At 36.2% G+C, this 23,153-nt stretch overlaps 2 protein-coding genes across 3 annotated transcripts; both read left to right on the forward strand.

Annotated features, from left to right (window-relative positions):
* Positions 1-2,627: 2,627 nt before the first annotated feature.
* LOC147517262 (S-adenosyl-L-methionine-dependent methyltransferase) lies at positions 2,628-4,433 on the forward strand. Its single transcript, XM_086594663.1, has one exon. The coding sequence runs from the start codon at positions 2,904-2,906 to the stop codon at positions 4,278-4,280; it is 1,377 nt and encodes a 458-aa protein (XP_086450789.1). The 5' UTR covers positions 2,628-2,903; the 3' UTR covers positions 4,281-4,433.
* A 1,281-nt stretch (positions 4,434-5,714) lies between these two features.
* ABH1 (ARM repeat superfamily protein) lies at positions 5,715-22,373 on the forward strand. Of its 2 annotated transcripts, XM_086589576.1 has the most exons (19): positions 5,715-5,888; positions 5,972-6,031; positions 6,106-6,162; positions 6,248-6,319; positions 6,398-6,460; positions 6,572-6,748; positions 9,307-9,438; positions 11,031-11,097; positions 12,044-12,243; positions 12,403-12,473; positions 13,802-13,886; positions 15,443-15,511; positions 15,737-15,855; positions 17,052-17,190; positions 19,074-19,574; positions 20,433-20,732; positions 21,513-21,685; positions 21,763-21,877; positions 22,022-22,373. In XM_086589576.1, exons 1-19 carry the CDS (start codon positions 5,805-5,807, stop codon positions 22,130-22,132), a joined length of 2,595 nt encoding a protein of 864 aa, XP_086445702.1. In that variant the 5' UTR covers positions 5,715-5,804; the 3' UTR covers positions 22,133-22,373. The 2 variants fall into 2 exon arrangements, with proteins under 2 accessions (XP_086445702.1, XP_086445703.1); XM_086589577.1 differs by lacking the exon at positions 15,443-15,511.
* Positions 22,374-23,153: the final 780 nt, after the last annotated feature.

Below are 23,153 nucleotides of genomic sequence, written 5' to 3' on the forward strand. Positions count from 1 at the left end.
AATTTAATTATGTCTTCCTATTATTGTTTATTGTCAATGAATCCAATGAAACTAGGCTAAAAACTCAATTAGAAGAGGTTAAATAAGCCATGTGAGGATGATTGCTTGTTAGAATAGTTGTTATTTAGAATAGAATTTCAAATTAATTATTATGAGTGTTTAGAGATAAACATCATAATGATGAACTAGAGTTTAGAGCCACCATCAAAGAGATTTGTGGTGGAGCTAAACTCTCATGCTAATGGAACTTTGATTCGAGAGGACTTGGTATTCACTAAAGATTAATATTCGATTCGATGACTAACTAATAGCCAATCGAATTGCATGGTGGAATTTCCCTCCTCTATGTTCTTCCAATTCATTAAATTCACCTTTTAATTGCTTAGTTAAATTAGTTAAATTAGTTAAATTTATAATTTGTTTTAGTTTAAATAAATCACAACACTACTCTCATTGTTCTCACCATTGTTTCCTTGTGTTTGATTAATTGAATTCACTTATGTCTTGCTAGTTTAAGAGTAGAACGATTCCGTACTCTATATATTGCATGAATATATATGTGAGAGTAGGAAATAAATAATTGATACCGTAAGAATAAAGTTAGAGTAATATAGTAGTGTTTTTACGGATTATCAATAGCTGTTGGCTGGACACGTGGTCCACTGGGGTAGGGTGTAAAAAAGGCCTTCAAGCCCTCAGCCCGCTCGGCCCGGCCCATGGGGCAAAAAAGCCCTCAAATTTAAGCCCTCATGTAATTTGAAGGTCGGCCCCGCCCGACCCTCACGTTCTGAAGGGAGGGTAAGGGCCTAGATTTGAAAGCATGAAGGCGACCCTCAAAGGCCCTCACAAGGCCCACATTAAAGTCCTCACAACTTTTATATGTAATTTCATTTATATTTTGTTAAAAAGTATGTAATTGTATAAATTAAATAGCAAAATGAAAAATATGTTTTACATAAGTTAGTGCTTTGTGTAGGCTCCTCCAAAGTTACATGAAAAATCTAGTTCAAACTAACAAATTGTTCCCTTGTCGGGATATGAACCCGGGTCACTTCACCATATATAAACAAGAATAAAATATAAATCAGAGTGATGCGATATGATCCTTGATATATGGTAATGAAGTTTTTAATCAACTTCAACTAATCAAACACAAGTTATTCTACAACCTACAACACCACATCATATTTTTGGTCTCATATACATTTCTTATTGATTCATGTAATACATCAGCACATCAAACATAAGAACGAAACTTTTGAATTTTATTATCTTATAAATTTTAGTTAAATTATTAATTAAGTACATTAACCAAAGTCAAGATTGAGAAAACTTATTATTTAAACGTGATAATTAATTTATCACGTAACAATTTAACAAGATTATACTTTAAATAAAGAGTTAAAGAGAGTAATCGAACTCAACCCTCTATCTCGACCCTCAAACCCAACCCTCTGGCCCGACCCTCAATTCTCTAAATAGAGGGTTGAGGTGAGGGTTAGGGCTTCACAATTTTAGCATTGGCCCTCATATGCCTGCCCCTCAAATCATACGGGCTTCATGGTTTGAGGGTCGGGCTGGCCCAGCCCGACCCGTTTTACACCTCTACACTGGGAGCGCTAGTAGTTTCTACCAGCCAAAGTGCTGGTGAACAAATTCTGACTCATAAATCACAGCAATTCAAGGATTTAGATGCTACATTTTAGGAATTTTATACGTCTCATAATTTTTCTTCCATATATTACTATATTACTTGCCACAAAAATATTGGGTCCCTTATAACATGGCCCCTGGTCGCTCCCTAATAGCCGCCCCTGATGTACTAAAGCAAGTTCTCAGCTATCACTGAACTCAGAAAATAAATCGAGAGAATGTATAGTTCACAATAAAAATTGACTAAGTAAATAGAAAAATTAACATTAGACCACTCAATTAAAATATTTTTAGTACTTACAAAAATGATTAAAAATTTTAAAACTTTTCTTACTTTTTAGAAAAAAAAAATGCAAAATTGTAATAAAAAAAAGGACGAAATCAAAAATATAATTTCCATAAAACTTGGCAAGGCAGAAATGTAATGTCTTTCACAGCTAAAGAAAACAAAATCGGTAAAACCTTTGGGTGATGATACCAGAGGTATAGGGCTCGAACCCCGCCAGCATCAAAGAGTTACTGATCTGTGCCTAAACAAGAAAGTCTAAACTCCAAACCAACATGCTACTATGTGTTTCTTATATAAAAAGTTCATTTTGATATATAATACCAATTAATATTGAATTAAAACATGTATTTATTCATTTTATTATTGTAATTATTAAAAGATTTGCTAAGAATCAATCGGTCTGACCGAGTGGAACCATGGTTCGGCCACCGGTTCGGTTTTGAAAACATTGGGTCCCGTGATGTGAGACCGCCATATCTGGCCTTCCTCTTTATTTTTCCGAAGTCTGAAGTCTCAACTATTTGATTTTACGCGGCAGTAAACTTGAACACTCGAGAAACAAATGCAGTAAAATCCCCACACCCAGTTTGGTTAATGTTTAAAGTTAAAAGTTTAAACAATTCGAAAACGTCCACATTTGGCGCTGATGGAAAACCTAACCCACACTCTCAGTCAACTCTTTCCACATTTGTATCATTAAAAAAACCTTCATTACTCCTTACGATTTCGAGCTTGTACTCGAACCGAGCATTTATCCCTTCACTTAATATTCAACTAACCAATCAAACAACCGATCTTATAAAGCTTCGACGTTTCAAAAGCTTCTTATTCAAGCATCCACAGCTCGCACTTGAGACTATTATATTTCAAGCAAACCTCAAAAAGTTTTTCTTTCTTCGCCAGATCAGTTTCATTCGAGTTCTCCATCTTGGTAAATTTTATGTTTACTTGATAATCAAGTATGGGGAGATTCTGTTGTAGAGTTTCTAGAATAATGGGTCTGCTTCAGATTTTTTTAGGAGGGTTAGTTATAATAGTAAGTTTAACTAGTCTCTTTAGATTTTACTCGGCGGGTTTTTTCATGCGTGATGATGATATTTGTCGTCATTTTTATGGCGTTAAGGATGTTTATGGAGAAAAGTTTGATTTTAAAGCTCTGAGTAATCGGTTTGAAGAAGTACTTTTGAAGATGGCGAATTTGCAGAAGAAGCTTGAATTGACGGTACAAAAGATGGAGAAGGAGAAAAACGCGAGTATTTCTAAGAAGTTTTTAGAAGAGGAGGTGATTAGGCCTCTTTATAGTGCTCATATTTCTCTTAGACAAATTCGGATTCCTAAATTTGAAGGGGTTGAGAATGCGACGATGATGGAAGACCCGTTGATTAATTCATTTTCGATTGAGGAGATTCGCAAGTATATAACTCCTAAGAAGAATAGACTGGGGAAGCTGAATATATATGGAACAGAGAAAATTTATAACACGATTGGGCATGCTTGTGTGTTAATGAAGAAGGAATTGGATGAGTATATGAATTATGACATAGGTTCTTACTGTAAAGATGACTGGAATTTAGCGCAGAAGCTTATGATTAACGGATGTGATCCTTTGCCACGGAGACGGTGCTTGACTAGGGCGTCCAAACTTTATCAGAAGCCTTATTCGATTAACGAGTCATTATGGAAGATACCAGATCATAGGAATGTTCGATGGAGCAATTACGTGTGCAGGAACTTTGAATGTCTATCTAGCAAGAACCCTAAGCGAGGGTATTCCAAATGTACTGGATGTTTTGAAATGGACAAGGAAAGCGTTAAGTGGGTCAGTTACACTTCAGTTCCTGCAGATTTTCTTATTGGTGATGTTTTTACAATCAAACCAGGTGAGATAAGGATAGGACTGGATTTTGGTGTAGGTACTGGTACTTTTGCTGCAAGGATGAGAGAAAAAAATGTGACTATTATAACAACTGCTCTGAACCTTGGTGCCCCGTTTAATGAGATGATTGCACTTAGAGGTCTTGTTCCTCTATATGTTACTTTGAATCAACGACTTCCATTCTTCGATAACACAATGGACTTGATTCATACTACTGGGTTTTTGGATAGCTGGATCGACATGCAACTAATGGACTTCATCTTGTTTGATTGGGATCGGATTTTGAGACCAGGAGGGTTGCTCTGGATTGACAGATTTTTTTGCAATAGGAAGGATCTGGATGACTACATGTACATGTTTCTGCAGTTCAGATACAAAAAGCACAAGTGGGTAATTTCTCCTAAAGCAAAGGATGAAGTTTATCTTTCTGCATTATTGGAGAAACCTCCTAGATCTCTATGACTGAAGTAATGAAACCATTGAAACCTACTCTTTTAGTTTCTATTTGATCTCTGTGTAACGAAATTACTACATGTTCTGACCTCATTATATTCATGTCTTTTTGGAATAATGAAATCTTGTAATCCTCTTCCTTTTATAGTTGGATTCCTGTAATTTTCTCCTTGCAATTTATTCTCGTGCATGTTTTTCACTCTTCTTCCCTACCAAAGATGTATTTTATTTCTTTAATTTCTTAGATGAAAACAGATTTGCTACTGCATGGCGTCCTTGAATAGGTATGGGCTTAACATAACTGCTTCAGATTTTTATTCAATAAGTTATGATCAATATTTTGTAACATAGTCAACACACAGGTTGCATCATTTACAGGGGAAAGACAAGCTATAAATCGCTACAATAGGTCTCTTGATACTTCTTATAAGTCAAGCGTACAAGAGGGCTTGGCTGTAGGAATAGGTCTTGGCATGGTTATGTTTATTATATTTTGTACCAATGGTTTAGCAGCATGGTTTGGTTCCCTGATGATAATTAAGAACGGCTATACTGGCGGGGATGTGATGTCCGTTTTTGCAATTCTTGACAGGAAGTCAAATATAGATCCCAGCGACAACTCTGGGATTACTGGGGACTGGGAATACATTGGAAAATTTGAAGGGCGAGATTGAATTTCAGCATGCCAGCTTCACGTATCCAACAAGGCCAGATGTTCAAAATTTTCATGAACTTAATTTGTTTCACTGTTGAATCCGGCAAGGTAATGTCCTCGAATCCAGTATAATTTACAAACCAACTTGAACTCCTTGGATTGCAACGCACATGTGCTCCACTTTAAAGCGCTCTTCAAATCTTGAACTTTCAACTGCTATACCAATTTTTTCTGGTCCACTGAACAATCACTGTTTTTCTGGTCCACTGAACAATCACTGGCGCCCTATTTCATAGCTTGGCTTCATAGTAGTATGGAGATTTAGTTTTTAACTAAGAAAGCCTCTATGTCGACAACGAGTTGCAGTTTTAGGTGTCACTAAAGAAGGAAGCAGCTATGATAAGGCTACACAAGTAAAGTGTTTTTGACACTTTGAAATAACTATGCTTTCAGTTAATAACAATCTTTTCATTGACTGAGACACTGAACCTTTTTTTTTATTTTTTTTTGAAGGTGAGTTGCGTTTCTTTTTTGTTAATATCTATGTTCTTTCTAGACTTTTCCTCTCATCGGAGAAAGTGGCAGTGGAAAATTTGCGACCTGGACTCTGCACATAATACATATATCATGTTAGAGATACAATATTTCCAGTTTAATTGGTTGAGGAAACAAATGGGTCTGAGAAATTGAAATTATCGTGAATTTTACATGGGTTGGGCCCATGGGCTAGATAAGATACGATCCATCCAAAATGTAGAATAAATAAACCTTTAAAACCCAAATTCTAATCTCTCTCTTCATTTCAAAACCCTGAACCCTAATACTCACTATCTCAATCTCATTATTGTGTGTACTCATATAGATAATAATAATTTAATATGAGTAGTTGGAGAGCTCTTCTTCTCCGTATCGGTGACAAATGTACCGAATACGGTGGAAATAATGACTTTAAAGAACACATTGTTAGTATTCCCACTTTCCTTATTTTTTTTTTTTTTTTTAAACTCGTAATTTTATTAACGTTTTTTTTTTTTTACCACTGTAGGAAATTTGCTACGGTGTACTCTTACGTGAACTTGATCAGTCTCGCGACGATATCTTATCTGTAAGTAATAATTTATTGGTGTTTAAGTTTAATTAGAATTGTGAAATTTATATTTGTATTTTTATTGTTTACAGTTTATACTTCAATGCGCGGAACAATTGCCTCACAAGATTCCTTTCTTTGCAACTATGGTAGGGTCTCATTTTTTTATTTTATTTTATCGTGGCATATATTATATGTGTAGTTTGATAATTATTATTATTTGATTGTTTGTAGGTTGGTTTGTTGAGTTTGGAAAACGAGAATTTTGCTAAACAAATAGTGGAGGCTACGCAAATCAATTTGCAGGTGAGCTAGTTGTTATTATTAGTTATTTTGTGTCTTTATTTGCTATTCGATAGTTATGTGTTTCTTTTAAATTTGCAGGATGCTTTGGATTCAGAGGATTGTGACAAGATTCGTATTTTGATGCGGTTTTCAACAGCTCTGGTATGAATTGTGTGTGTGTGTGTGTGTGTGTGTGTGTGTGTGTGTGTGTTTTGTATAACTAGCTCTCTGAGATATTATGGTTCTAACCAGCTTACATTGCATTATCTGTAGATGTGTAGCAAAGTCCTTCAACCAGCTTCTCTAGTGGTCTTATTTGAAACATTTTTGTCATCAGCTGCCACAACTGTAGATGAGGAAACTGGAAATCCTTCTTGGCAAGCACGTGCTGATTTTTATGTTACTTGTGTTCTATCCTGTCTTCCTTGGGGAGGTGCAGAGTTGATCGAGGTACTGTTTTTTTTTTCTTTTTCAAAGCTTAAAACCTTTACTTTTACCTTGTTGCCTAATTTATATTGAGTCAAACTATTCATCTAAGAATAAGAAACAGATTTTAACGCTGTTCTAGAGGATAGCTAGAATGAAATTCGAGAAACGTTAACCTCTTTGTTAGGAAAGGCGGAACATTCCAAAGTTTCGGAAGATCAGTATTTCAGCCTGGTAGTGAGTAGGACAGGTGCTGTTCGAATTGGCTTGGCTGTGTATACAAATTTACACATGCCAATTTGTTACCTGATTCTTATGTGCAAGACATGTCATTTTTTTTCTGGATTGTATATATCTTGTTATCTTTAATTGGTCAAAGAAAAGTTTGTAGATGTTAATTTTCTTCTCTTATGCTATTGCTATTGGTCTTCTCAGTCCTTCATTCCCCCACCACCCGCATGGGTTTTCATTTGATAGCATAAAATGCATTTGTTTCGACCAAAAGTCTGTTATGAAGTGAAAGCATTTTGATGGTTTTAAATCCATGGAAAAAATGGGAACGAACTATAAGAAATATTGTATGTCCAAATGATAAAACAGATCTATTATGTTTTTTAAGAACATTTTTCTTCTCAAATCTGGGTCAGATATAGTGATATAGAATGATCCATGTGACCATGCGTAGGTCCAACTGAATCAACAGTAGGCATCTTTATTTCAATTTTACTTTTGTTTCTAGGTAGGACCACTTTCATCTAATTTTGGTTGTGGAGCAGTCCTGTGAGTGCAATTGTGTATCTTGGTATAGAAACTTTGTTCGCGTAGGTCAGATACACTGATATAGGTGCCGACCAGCAAAGTCAGTAAAACCTTTGGGTGATGATACTAGAGGTCTGGGGATCGAACCCCGCCAGCATCAAAGAGTTACTAATCTCATTTAAAACAGGTTTACAAAAAAAAAAAAAAAAAAACTCGAATAATTATTTGTAAAACTTGAATAATTTAAATGACTTGCGGCGCAGCTTGTTGCACGCTTGTCCTAATTATTTGTAAAACTCGTTATCATTATCAATAAAATTTTCACTAAAAAAAAAAAAAAAAATATATATATATATATATATATATATACAATGTTGTCAACTCCTGAATCGAAACGGGAATCGTTTTCCATTTTTACCGAATCGTAAATCGTATCGAGTCGTAAATCGTAAGATTCAAGCATAATATATATAGGGGTTGTAAATTTTTTACATATATGAATATACCATAAGAAAACTACTAATCACTTGGAGTTTGGAGTATAAGAAAGTAGAAATCCTAAGAAAAATCCCCAAATCTCTATTCTATGGTCAAAATTTATGAAAAATTACTGAAATTTCGTTGAAAATGGATGAAATTTGTCTAATTTTCGAAATAGAATATGGGCTTAAGTTATATGGACCTGACCCAAGTCTTATTAAGTTGGATTGGACCTAACCCAGGTCCATAACTCCAAAACTCTAATAACGCACGTCCATAACTCTAATCATGGACCTGAACAACCTAACCCCAGGTCCATAACTCTAATAACCCTTCGTTCTCAAGAAAAAAAAAAATTGAGGAGACACCTCCAAAAAAAAAAAAAAGGAAATGAGAATAGAAGAAGAAGAAGAATTAGAAGAAGAAGGTGAAGAAAAACGTACCTAGTAAGTTCTTTCTATTTTCTCTTCTCTTTTTTTTTTTTCTTTTTTTTTTTCTCTTGATCTGTACCTGTTCCTGTTTTTTGGAATCGAAGGAATCGTTATTATTTCCGATTCCTACGATTTTGCGATTCGAATCCCGATTTTTGACCGATTCCTATCACTAACGATTTGTTGGTACGATTCTGATCTTTTGAATTACGACTCGACTCGAGTCGTACGATTCAAGTCGAGAATCGTACGACTTTGATATATATATATATATATATATATATATATATATATATATATATAGATCCCTGCCTAAATTCAACTGAATCAAAATTAACCATCTAATTTAAAATTTTAATTTCCGTATATGTAGAAACCCTTTTCATTTTATAATGGAGCCTTCCTGCAGGTGAAAACTTGATGCCTTGGTACAGAACAAATCATCTCACTTATGGTTCAATTCATATCTGCACCTAGTCCGAGCTCGAGTTAAAATGGCTTGAGTGCTTTTATTTTATTATATAGGATTGTAATTGGTCGCCAATGAATTGGGATCAAATAGGGCTCTAGCCAAATCTGAATTGATGTGACCCATTTCAATCCTTAGGTATTAGAAAAATGGTTTTTATTGGTCAAGCATATTGAGAAGGGGGAGAAGATCATATGATTTATAGAATGGTTACCATTCATGATGGGAAGGATAATAGTAGGGGAACTGTAGGAGGTTGAAAGGATCTGTTTTGGGATTCACAAAACAAATTCAAATACAACTCTTCTGCATTATAGTTTCGTTTCCGTAAGTTCAAAATGAACCCCTTATGGTGTCACTACTCAAATAGTTTACATGTTCATGATTATGTTTTAAATTGGTTGAGCTTCTTCTTTTGATAACAAAGATTTATGTTCCTGCAGCAAGTTCCTGAGGAGATTGAGAGAGTTATGGTTGGTATTGAGGCTTATTTGAGCATTAGAAAACATGTTTATGATACTGGTTTCTCTGTTTTCGAGTTTGCCGATGAGAGCAAGAAATCTGTTGATGAAAAGGTATATCTTTCACTGTAGTAGTCTGATGTAATAGGGGATGTTTATTCATTGTTGTAATATTCTTTCTCATGCCACTTTTGAGAGTGATTTTGTCGCTGTTTTGTTGAATTTCATCTATATTATATTCTTGTATGCATTACTTCGTTTTTCGTTCAATTTGTTGTTTTTGATGATGGTCGACACAATATTCATTGCTTAAAAAGAGGAGGGTGAGAGACAAGAATACACAGTAGAGGATGGGAAAAAACTTAAGTTACACTTCACATACTTAACCCTTAGTACACCGTAACTGTTGTGAAAGTGTGACCTCTATATTCATTGTCTTGAGAAATCCAGAGGTAAAATAACGGTATGGTGCTGAGTTTCATGTTTTCCACCATAGCTGGTTTCTTCCTGGATGTCGCATTGTTCCTGGTGCTCAAAACTGATCACTCTAGAGCATAAGCAACTAGAGGCCAACGGCGACTCTGATAGTCTGATGTAACAATGTGATCCATCTATCAAGCTCTGTTGTATGGGCACGCCCTAATTTCCTCTGTATCGCGTACCCGTGTCGTGCGGACATGGATACGGACACGGACACCCGGACACAAGCAAAACAGTACCCTAATTCTTAAATCTCGCCGTGTCCAAATCGTCGTACCCGTGTCCAAACCAGACACTCGTCCTGTACCCATGCAACACAGCTATCAAGTCTCAAGGAAAGTAGCAACTATCTGGAAAGCCGGTACATAATTGGCTTTAATGGATGAGAAAATGACCAACTCTATTAGTTTTATGCATCCTGATTCCAGACAAATAATGCTCATACGTTTTATATGATGTTTTGAGATTGTATCGTGTTGTTTGTTGATGTATGTTTATCAGTTTATGCTATTGTGGATTCAAATATTTTATTTTCTACTTTATCATGTGTTGACTGAGACACACATTTCATTGCTGTCTTTTAAAAATGTGGCACTAAATAAGATTTTTTATTTTTTTGATCGGTAAAATGAGATGTGTATTTATATATAATCATAATGTTAACAAACTTCATAGGATGAGATATCCCACTCAGATACAACAGAAGGGAAAAAACAAATACAAGATCGATACTAGAAGAAAAACTACAAATAGTGATAGAACGCTAAAGATGTGTGATAGAACGCTAAATAAGAATTGGAATACTAATTGCTTTTGTATATAATTATACAAAATTGAATTGTAAGTTTTTTCTTTCTTTTTGATCGGTAATTGCTTCGAGTTCAAATGAGTTAGCTGTTGTCTCTTTAGATGACTTGCTTTATTAGCTTTGAATGTCCAGACTAATGATGCTCATTATTTTTGATGATTTAGAGTGGAAATTCACGAGTGTCTGAATCTACAATTTGTGGATAATGTCTAACCATTTCCACTGTATTGACCTACGTCACAATGACACAGATATGAAGTGCCTTATATGTACACGCTGTCTCCTCAAGTGGTTGAGGCAATCGATACCGCATGAAGGATTCTTATATAACAAAGTGTCCTTGTTAGATATAATGTGTTGAATCTACTTGCTTCACGGCTTCCTTATGTTTTAGTTCATGAACAATTTTTCTTACCAGGATTTCTTAGAAGATTTATGGGACCGTATTAAAGTTTTGTCCGGCAAAGGATGGAAGGCAGATAGTGGTATGTTGTGTTATATACGATTATAGTGTTGTAGAATACGACTAGTCTAAGCCAATTATTATTATTTCCTCCTGTAGCGATCCCAACTGTAGAATACAATTCTTATTATTTACTCCCAACAGTCCTCCCTGCTAATATAGAATTTGACTATTGCAAAAATATTTTAGTTTAATGACCCATCTTGTGGCGTCTGAGTAGCAACTGGCGATTTGAGAAAAACCAAAGTATCTTCGAGGACATTTTTGCGATCTTGACCACATTATCTGTAATGGGAAGTATTTAATTTGGGCATGGGTCTCTCATCATCCTACTGTTGAGGATGAGTTTCGAAAATATTGTTACAATTGGGAAGCCATAGTTATAATGTGATACATTTGTATGCTGGTTTGTAGTCGGAATCTCTCCATCACACTATGTCTTGATAAATTCTCGTTTTATTGACCAAAATATTTCGTGATAATATCTGCTTACAATAATAAATTAATTGAAAATGGTTTCATATAATGTCTGCTCATGTGGCCCCGAACAAACTATTCTGACTCCTAACATCCTGAGTAGCAAACGGTGATTAACGAACCAAAAATGGTTTTGTAGAGTAACTGCCAGCCCATGCCTAGAATATATTACATGGAAACATAAAGGAGATTGGTTATTTTAGGGTTGAGATTATAACATACACCAAGCATGATATCTCTTTCACCCTTTTAATTCATTTTGAGCCAATCTCAAAGTAATAGCTTTATGTTGGTTGTTTTGGGTGTGGATGTGCTACCACTATATGAAGTTTCTTATTCCGTAACTATTTCTTCGTTAATTACAATGGAAATGTGCTTAACCCCCACCCCCCCAAATCAAATGAAGTTAGAATATTAGTTCTGTTCATGGTCATCTCTATGCTTCCTGTTGTTATATGATTTTATTCTACTTTTAACTCATTTCTTTGTAGTTCCAAGACCTCACCTTTCATTTGAAGCCCAACTTGTTTCTGGACAGTCATATGACTTGGGTCCCATCAGCTGCCCTGAGCAACCTGAACCCCCTTCAACCCTTTCTGGGAACGCTTGCGGCAAACAAAAGCATGAAGCTGAATTGAAGTATCCTCAAAGGCTTCGTAGGCTTAATATATTTCCTGCTAACAAACTTGAGGTAGCTCAGTTGATTAACATTTTAGTCATTTATTATAACTATTTTCCTGGTCAGTTTTTAGTCATTTATGTTGGTGATGGCTGTTATTTAAATATTTGGTTATGTTGGGTGCAATTGGTTATATCCTAATTTCCTCGTATATGCCTTTGTGGATGGCAGGATATACAACCCATAGATCGCTTCATTGTAGAAGAGTATTTGCTGGATGTGCTTCTCTTTTTCAATGGATGGTTCGTAAATATTACTGGCCTTATGTTTTACAGTTAGTATTATTTTTTCGTTATATTTGATGCTTTTGTACTGGGAAGGGATCATTCACTTATAATTGTGCAATAATTAATGATTACACAAAAGAAAATTGAGTGATAAATATATTAAGACATGTTTTTTACACTTAATGTTGGGTTATCCAGACAAAATGAAATATTCTACTACTTACAATGGTTAAAAGCGGAGTGTAAGGCAAAAGCATCCTTTGTTGAAATTGTTGTCTTTTGAGTGATGAAACTTTTGAGCAAGTTAGTTGATCCTTGTTAGAACGGGCTTTTTGCTGATAATAGTCTCCATTATGTTGCACTTCCTGTAGCCTTGTAGGTTGAGCATCATATAATCATATAACATAAATTTTACAGTCAGAACCAAAGTAAGAGGAAGGCAAGGCAGTTCGGACTTAGGACAGAAACTAGTAGGCCTAGGTTCTCCGTGATAAAGTTTAAAAAATCTTTCTTTCACCGGTCAGGGTAAGCTCCGACTATTTTAATCAACTTGAGTTTGAAGTTCTCGGTCTCTAGATATTATCAGCCTGTGATGTCATAAACAAGTTTGCTATAAGACTTCTAAATCTAATCGGCAATACGCCTCTCAACGATAATATGTTACTTTGGGTATTGGGAATCTTTAAGTCTGAAGTTGTGGCCAATTCAATTATGTTACTTTGGACATACCTCTTTAGCGTCTCTTTCTTACACCTGACTCTAAGCTTTTAACAATATTGAGATATTTCTGAGCAAGAAAATGAAAAAGAGAAGCAAACATAGCAAATATTCCCATGTTAATGAATATCTTGTTTGGCATTGCCTTTGGTATCCGAGGGCTTAGTTCTGTGCTGTACCTGGCCGAGTGGTCTGCTTGTGGTACATCATTCTATCATAAGCTGATACTGCTTGGAATGGTGCTGTTGACAAGTGGAGGAAGCTCTCAGTGAATTTCATACTAGCCCATTAGACCATGACCTTCTAGAGTTTTGTTGGTTGAAAAAATCCTTGTAGATGTAAAGGAACAAGACATCTACTAGCATTTGGGTTTGTTCCACAATAAATTGATGAAGTTTTATAAATTATTTTATTTTCTATTTAATTTCACTGCAATCAAATAGTAATCACAATGGGGAGAATCTATCTGTTTTATGCACTTGAATTCTGCGAAGTCCAATACAATTATATGTAACTTTAGTATACAACTACCTGAGTCGGTCTATTTTCTATCCTCACTTTTCTACTGACAGAAAGATGAGATTTAAGAGATCTTATTTTTATTTTCTTGTTTCATGCAAAGATAGTCGCAAAGAATGTGCCTCATTCATGGTTGGTTTGCCTGTCCCCTTTCGATACGAGTATCTTATGGCAGAGACAATTTTTTCTCAGGTATGTTTTCCTGACCACGAACTTTATATGGTCATTACTGCGGCGATAGAAGTATTAAGCAATGGTTCAAACTTCTGGGATTCAAAATATTTTAGTAGGGTTTACATATGACTAATTTGGATATACTCAAGTTTATCAATTTGATTTAGTGCAGTCAAAGAACTTCGCTTATTGGTCGGGGGCATGAAACATTCTTTTGTTTATAGGGATTTAAATATTTATTTGGTGTTTGATCAGTCAAAAGTTTAGTTCAATTGCTCATACACAGCCAAATCGTAGAAATTATCTCAATCAAGATGAAAAACATATCTGCACTAAGTCGTCACCATTAATTTGTTTCTAGCTGATTTGTCAGTGATTCGGGGGACCGATTTTCATCTCAGATTATTTTACCTTTTTTTAAGTTTCTTAGTTGATTTGATGCTTAAAACATGTTGGAAGCATTGGGTAATACTCCAAACATTCAGCCTTCATCCATTAAGGTTAAACGAAAAATAGAGTGCTCCCCAGTGCAATGGGCTTTTTGGAATGGAATAAATAGATCACTTTTTTAATAATGAGGAGAGAGATTCTCGCACTACCTTAATCTCTACAGCAAGAAGGGTTTTTTCAAAATTAAAGAATGGTCACTCGATCTTTAAAACGGTACATCATGTCTGAGAGTTGTTTTCAAAATTCAAAAGGTGGTATTCTTGGGCCAAGTGGGAGATTGTTGGATATCATGTGGCCCAATTGTATTGCATGTTTTCTTAAATATGGGGGCAGATCCCCTAGCTTAGCGTATTGGATATTCTTTATTGTCATCTTGTTAGAGCAATCAAAGGCACATAAATATTTGACTATATTGTATTTGATCATATGCTTATATGTCATGCTTTGATGTCTAGATCCATTTATAAATGCTAACGAGAAGACATAAGCAATGATCAAATACAATATAGTAAAATATGTATTTACCTTTTATTGCTCCAACAAGATGACAATAAAGAATATCCAATAAGCGAAGCTAGGGGATCTGCACCTCTCTTTACCAACAATGCATACAATGGGGCTGCTCAAGAACATGTGGTAAAGGTGGATTTACCACTATATTTATAATAACATAGACCTAGGGTTTCTTACCCATCATGGATTCCCTAGGTGGGGTTCCACACTTCTCTATGGACTATATCCATGGGCTTTACCACCCAACCATAATCTCATAGGACAATGGGCCAAATCTAGACCACCTTATAGATGCCCTTAACATTTATTCTCTTAGCAACAATATTATCCAATCGGCTTTATGAAAACATTCAATACTATTGGGCCACATGAAATATGCAACAATCTCCCACTTGGCCCAATAGGACCACCTTTTGAATTTTGAAAATGACTCTCCGACTGGTACCATTTTAAAGATCGAGTGGCCACTCTTTAATTTTGAAATGAGAATCTCACACGTCTTTTCTGAAATGATCTTCACAAGTTTCTCAGGCTCTGTTATTATAATATGTAGGCTTCTTGGTCACATTTAGTGATGATCTGGAAAATATTTTTTCTGTCTCTTCTTGCAGTTACTTTTACTACCTCAGCCTCGATTCAAGCCTATCTATTACACTTTAGTAATTATTGACCTTTGTAAGGTAAAGTAAAAACTTCTCTAAATATTCTCCAACTTTCTTTACACGTTAATTCATGACACAAAACTTGCTTATGAAGAATGTTCCTGATGCCCCAATTTGCTTTATAAATGTACCATTCCATTGAAGACCTTTTCAGTAAAATCACTTTACCTATCTTAAAAGAATACATATTCTTTTTTCACAATTACTGGTATGTTTCTTTTTAACTTCAAAGTTTAATTTCAGGCTCTTCCAGGCGCTTTTCCAGCAGTCATAGCTGCAGCTGTCCGTGCTCTATTTGACAGAATATCTGATCTGGATATGGAGTGCCGCATACGGCTCATCTTGTGGTTTTCGCATCACTTGTAAGTTGTCTCTCTACAAAAATCAGCCACTGAATCATTGTTTTGTTCTACTTTTGGGTAGGGAAGTCATTTAGGGGTGTCAACACTGGCGCAGCCTTTTGTTGGGACCTGGGGCATGTCCCCAATTACATTTTTTCACTTTGGTTATACCACAGATCAAAGAGCAAATTACAATAACCATCTTATCAGAGTTAGAGTTTAAGGATAAAGAGCAAGTCACAACAAAACGAGTGACTTGATATTTCCTTTGGTTAAGATTGAAATTTCTCTTCGTTTGATAACATATTCTTTTTTTTTTTTTTTTTTATCGGTAAATAGATATTTCATTGATATAAAAATATAAAAACATAGAAATAGTAGGATGAGGTATCCTTACATTGAAAACCACCTAAAAGAAAGAACAACATCAAATGTACACAAAAAACAGAAAACACCGTTCTCAAATCAAAATATCTTCCCATCTACACACAAAGTGCTCAAAAGGAATGTTACTAGTTTCCTCATGAGCATCTGTTACTAGTTTGATAACATATTCTTACTTCTGACTTATTTCAGAAGAGGGCATCTGTTATCCAATGTTGGCCAATGGTGACTGTTTTATTACCAGTGTTGTTGCAAACAACACAGTGAACCTTAGCTTTTATTAGGTCTTGATAAAGATGTATCCTGCAGAGTATAGAGTATATACCAATCTCATTTATAAGCATGATACATCATTTTCACTTATTTTTCGATAAAAGTCACTGGCAATAAAATTTCAACAATGAAAGTACAAACAAATGCTTATAAAACAATATACAATCAGATTATTATACATGGTTTAAACTTGCGGCAAGATGGCTCAACCTAATCTGTTCGAGTCTACTTCTTTGACTTGGCGAGCTGTGATAACAAGTTGTGGAACTGTTGCTTTGAGCTTGATATTGCCGAGTAAACTCAAATTGGACTCGGCAATTTTTTGGACCTTGCGGAAAACTGTTGTCTGAAAGGGGAAAATAAGTTTCTACGAATACCTACATGCACCAAAATTCTGCCTCTGCCTCTGGGTGTTATGGAGCTTGACCCACATATATTATGTGGACGCTAGGATGAGTTCTGAGTTTGTCATATATATTGAATTTGACATAGTTTCAACAAGTTCAATATTTTCATTTTTTTTGCGATAATTTTTCATGTCTACCATCTGGTTTTTGCAGGTCAAATTTTCAATTTTTTTGGCCATGGAATGAATGGGCATGTGTGCTCGACCTCCCAAGATGGGCTCCACAGAGGGTCTTTGTTCAGGAGGTACTGGAGAGAGAAGTGCGATTATCATACTGGGACAAAATCAAACAAGTAAGGCTGAATGTTTTAACTTAATAATTCTCCCAATTAATGGCATTTTCTTGTGAAACATATCAGCATATGTAAATTGGATATAGATGCCACAGATAGGCCTGTTTTTGTGTATATGCATTTAAATGCCGTGATGTGAATAATGTTTGTCATCTTTGTGTATAATGCAACTGAGGGGATTTGCTACAGTGAAATGGCTTATATACTGACGACCACTCTCCCTCTAACTTCACCATGCCATCACCTGTTTTTGTGCAACATTGGACACACCTGGTTAAATATTTCCCCATAGCTTGGTGAACTACTTAGTTAAAAAAGTGCCCACTTTGAGCTTTCATTTGTGCACCTAAGTGGGGCTGTCACATGAGATCAAGAACACTTTGCGTGATACCCCTGGGCGAGGCCCGAGGAGGGGGTATGATTGAAAGGCGCCTAGCCCGGGTATGGGTGATGGTTGCGCCATGGTGTGATCCCACTTCGCTTAAGCGGCTGTCAAAAGATCTTGGCTATGAGTAATTGATCCACCAATTCCTAACGTCGAGGCCTTTTCTAGATCGTTTGGTTGTGGGGTTGGTGAGAACTCCACAGTTAAGCGTGCTCGGGCAGGAGTAGTCTAAGGATGGGTGACCTCCTGGGAAGCTACTGTCCGGAGTCCGAAAACCCCACACTGTCGGAAGTTCGCAGTGGCTAAGTGGGGACAATATCGACGTGGTAGGATGGGGCGGGTCGTTACACTTTGCATACCTCGCAGGCAGCTACTTCAAAAAACTTAGATGCAAATACGTTAAATCAAATATTTAATCAGGTTCTATATACAAATAATTAAAATAAATATTAAGATTAAAGAAACACGTTATTAGATAGGAACTGTATGATGACATTATATTGTGATTATGCAAGTTAACATTTTTAATATTAATTGTAAAACAATACAATTGTTTAGTATACGTCCAAATTTTTAGTTTTAGTAACACCCATTTAGTGCTTGCAAACAAACTAGGTTAGCCTATGGCACTGTATGGTGGTTTAGTGACTTCCATATTATAAGGAAGCCTTATGTTTAGCATGACATGAATCTGATAGTGCTGAGAGCTTGAATGGGCGCTTCATGGGTCTAAGGTCTCAGATGATAACAAGCATTTGCTTCTTAAGCATGACTTTCATTGGTGTTATACTGTTTTTGTTGCTTTCTGAAAGCATATTTTGGCCGATTCCTTACAAGAATGTAGAATAAGTGGCCAGTCCCATCTAAATTTTTACTAGGATTTATTAGGTATGGAAAGAATAATGAAGCTTCTTATTTGTTCTCATCTTTGTGTACCGGTTTTTGTGTTCTCTGCATTTACTTTGCACTCTAAAATTTGGATGTGTATGATAATCTGATTCATGGGATTCATGAAAGGGTGTCTTATTGACTTGTTGTAAGGTCATGTATGCCATCAGAAAAATAGGAAATGGAAGAGACTGGCAATTCAAGTACTATAGTAATAACAGTGTAATACTAGTCAAATGGACCATTTAAATACCTTTCTGAGGATTTCTTACCATGCACACTTATTATTCCACAGATCACTGAGTTATGGTATAGAGCAATGATAGTGGAGCAATAGGTAAATAACATGCTATAATAAATGTTTCGAGGCGCTCCGGTTTGTATTTTCTTAAAAGTGTGCACTATTATGTTAGGAGGCAAGTGTTGCACCCACCAACTAACTTCAAAGATATGGGAGGGATTTGGCATACATATCCCCATGATTTTATTGTTGGGACCATTTTATTGTACCAAACAGGGCCTAACACCTAATAATTTATGTACTAATAAAGTTCTATTATTTGACAAACAAAGTAATTATGATTTGTTCTTTTATAATGTGTTCATGCAGAGCATTGACAATGCCTCCGAGTTGGAGGATCTTCTTCCACCGAAGATTGGGTACAGCTTTAAGTTTAGTGTACAAGATGGTCGAGAGAGAACAGAAGAGCATCTACTATCTACTGATCTAGGAAGCATGGTAAAGGGAAGGGTAATGGCTCGTGAGGTTATTTCATGGATAGATGAAAAAGTAATCCCTGTTCATGGCTTAAAAACTGCGCTTGAAGTTACCATTCAGACCCTTCTTGACATTGGGTCCAAAAGTTTTACTCATTTAATTACTGTTTTGGAGAGATATGGCCAAGTCATTGCCAAGTTATGTCCTGATCAAGATAAGCAGGTGATGCTGATAGAAGAAGTCAGTGCATACTGGAACAACAGTGCTCAAATGACGGCTCTAACAATTGACAGGATGATGGGTTACCGTCTAATCTCAAACTTAGCTATTGTCCGCTGGGTTTTCTCGCCAGCTAATGTTCAGCAATTTCATTCATCTGATCGCCCATGGGAGGTGCGCAGTTACTATTTCCTGTAGGTTTATGGCTGGGTGGTGTGTGCGGGTGTTCAGTGCAGGTTATTATGAGTTTATGAGTGAGTTACCACTTACTAGTGCCTCAACAATTAGACGAAGGTAAAAACTCACTTATTACTGCAGGTGCCGACCAGCAAAGTCGGTAAAACCTTTAGGTGATGATACCAGAGGTCTGGGGATCGAACCCCGCCAGCATCAAAGAGTTACTGATCTCATTTAAAACAGGCTTGCCAATAAAAAAAAAAAAAAAAATTATGAGTTTATGACACTCACTTCAGATGTGCCCTTTTGAAAACCATTTCATGGGACAAATGTGGAGGTGATTTATGATCTGAGTTACTTTGATGAGGATTATCTTCTCTCCAGTTATCTGCTGGCTTTGATATTTCTAACCACATTAAATGTGGTATGCACTTCATGATAAAATGGTCTGTCTAGAGTGGCCATGTTTTTCAAATTTGAATTCCTGTGGTAAAATTAGAAAATGTTGGTGACTTTGGTGAGGATGATCTCTGCATCATGAACACCATTCTCACCAGAAACCAAATGGTTTTGATAGATCTTTTACCTGCAACACGATTATACTTTACCATGGATTAGGTACCAAATTTATGTGGTATGGTTAGAAATTTCACAATGGGTATATCTTATTTGAGGATGGTCTTCATGATGATGAGATCATCCTCAAAGAATTAAGTCATTACTATGTCTCTGCACGTGGGGTTGGGTTGTAAACAGTGTAAAATGTGGGTGCCAGAATAATCCATGGCATTCAGACATTATTACATTATTTCCATTGTCTTTAAGAGTTTTCTTGGGGTATATCTCTATGTACAGATTCTCAGGAATGCAGTCAACAAGACGTACAATCGCATATCAGATCTACGGAAAGAAATTTCATCTATTATGAAAGGTGTAGCATCAGCTGAGGAGTCTGCATTAAAGGCCCAAAAAGAGTTAGAGGCGGCAGAAACACAGCTTGCACTAGTGGATGGTGAGCCGGTCATAGGAGATAATCCGGTGAAGATCAAACGCTTGAAATCGGAAGCTGAGAAAACAAAGGAGGAGGAGGTATCCGTACGGGACTCTTTAGAAGCCAAGGAGGCTCTTCTTGCCCGAGCTATTAGTGAAAATGAGGTATGTACTTTAATTTTCCTGGTTATGATAGATTGTTAGAAAAGAAATTTTAATTTTGATTATTGTTATTAAGGTATTATTGTTATTGCTATAGTTTATTACTATTTGTTTTCCTGAGAACGTATATATTATTACTACTTGTTATCAGTAAGTGTGAACTGAAGTCAGATACATTGACCAACAGCTCTTAACAGTTTTTGGTGACGGAGAGTGACTAAATTTAATTAAACGAAAATAGTGATTTAACTCAAAACTGCCCTAAAAAAGAGTGACCATATACAAAATGTCCCTCAAGTGAAACGATATAGAAAGGACAAATTGTCATGACATGGGAGAAACTCTTTTGCCCCTTGATTAGATTGGTGTGACCCACAGTGTGACTTGGATGGAAACAAGGTGGGTGATCATGAGTTTCTAGGGGAAAATGGTTGGAGTTAGCAGCTTCATCGTGTCTTAACCTGCATTTTTGTTAGCAATAGTAGATTGGTGCAAGAATAATATGCTCTATGTATCGGTGACTGATTTGATTTCAGTAGGCCATATTTCCAATGTTTTATTTCGTTACTTCTATTATTATATGTATTATTGTTTTACTTCGTTACTTCTATTTATTATATGTATTATTGTTTTATATTATTATGTTTTTGTGTGGGGTTGGGGAGAGGAGGTCAAGGTAAGAACTGAATAAGATTGTGTGTGTAGGAAATAGGAATCAAAAGATTGGTTCTCCAATTCTAAAAGACTTGGACAATGAACTGAATAAGAAATTGTGCTCCGCAGGCATTGTTCATCTCTTTGTACAAGAGCTTCTCAATTGTGCTCAACGAACGTCTTACTCATGAATCCATTGATGGAACACTGCAAGGCTACGCTCATATAGACAGAATGGCTGTTGATGCTGAGGAACCATCAGAAATGGAAGTAGATAGAGACAGTGGAAGGCCCAAAAGAAGGTTTGAGTCTTGTTAAGTTGTATTCAATTTTTAATATTTTCTTCAGTACTTTCTATAATTTCTGTTCTTTCTCTCAGCATTCGGACAAATGGGGCAAGATCAAGTAATGGTTACAACATGGGAGAAAAAGAGCAATGGTGTTCATCGACTCTTGGCTATGTCAAAGCATTTTCAAGACAATATGCTACGGAGGTGACTTCTGCTTTTCCAATTTGATTTTTGACAGTATGTCAGTATGATATGTGTTTAGAGCCATAGCACTTGCATTCAATTTTGTTTACAATAGCAATTACTTTTCTTAAACTATCACTTCACACTCCTTGTTACTTCTTGCAGATTTGGACCCACATTGAGAAGTTGGATGCTGAGGTATTTACAGAAGATGTGCATCCGCTTTTCCGCCGAGTAGTTTATAGTGGTTTGCGCCGTCAGATCACTAAAGCTTGATTGAGCAAATTTTCTTCTAGCTGTATTGTATGCTAGTCATGTGCCTTTAGGTTTTACCAAGATGTACTCAAAAACTTTTCCAAGAAATGTCCAATACTAACACAGAAAAGAAAAGTTTCACTCTGCCTCTTCTAGATCTTGTATAACCAGACTGAGATTATTGTGGGGAATGCGCTCAAATTGGAAAAATGAAAACAAATGCAGATGATTTATTCAATACAACGCAGTGGTTGAAGTAAAATTCTCTAATAGGATCTGGTCCAATTTGGCTTTAGCGCGTAGGAGCTAAGCAATGACTGCGTATATTTGACCCAATAGTACGGTAGTACCACCTTTAACAATGTTGTAGGTTTCTGCAAAAGATGGAGTTATGTTTGCCTTGCTGGATGAAGTTTTACTGGCCGTAGTGCAACTTAAAATTTTTTATTCATTCCTGTATTATATTTGCCAATATGGCCTTTTTCTTAGAAAACACTGGAGAAATTTTGTTTCAGGTTCACGGCAAGGAATGCTAGAGGTTTGGGGGTCGAACCCCGCCAACGAAACAGTAAGACCAACCTCTCCCACAACCCCAGAAGCTTCAAATTTCTTCCAGTCTCACTAATTGTCACTTGGCACATGTTTCTCCACTCTCTCTTCGCCAAACTCACCCAAAACTCTCCCTCTCCTCAACAACCCTTCCCTCTCTCTCTCTCCAGCTCTGCTCACTCCCCACTGTACCCAAAACTCTCTCTCCTCAACAACCCTTCCCTCTCTCTCCGCAGCTCCGCTCACTCCCCACTGCTTTGCAGTAACCTAGTAGATCAGTATGCGCCTTCGTTTATACACGCCTCTCATTCTTCAGAGTAGAGAATGATAAACGTCCAGTGATTGTTCAAAGAAATCCTTATAGGAGATCTGAATTCATATTACCAATTCCGGGGCTTCCAAGTTCTCAGCTATCCTATAAAAAGAGAACAAGAGGTGCTAAACTTTTTACTTCCATAAACTTCGTGGTGGAAAGGCATGGTGTGTGCCTGTC

The sequence above is a fragment of the Coptis chinensis genome, chromosome 2 (assembly GCF_015680905.1).
Source record: "Coptis chinensis isolate HL-2020 chromosome 2, ASM1568090v1, whole genome shotgun sequence".
In the NCBI taxonomy this organism is placed as follows: domain Eukaryota; kingdom Viridiplantae; phylum Streptophyta; class Magnoliopsida; order Ranunculales; family Ranunculaceae; genus Coptis; species Coptis chinensis.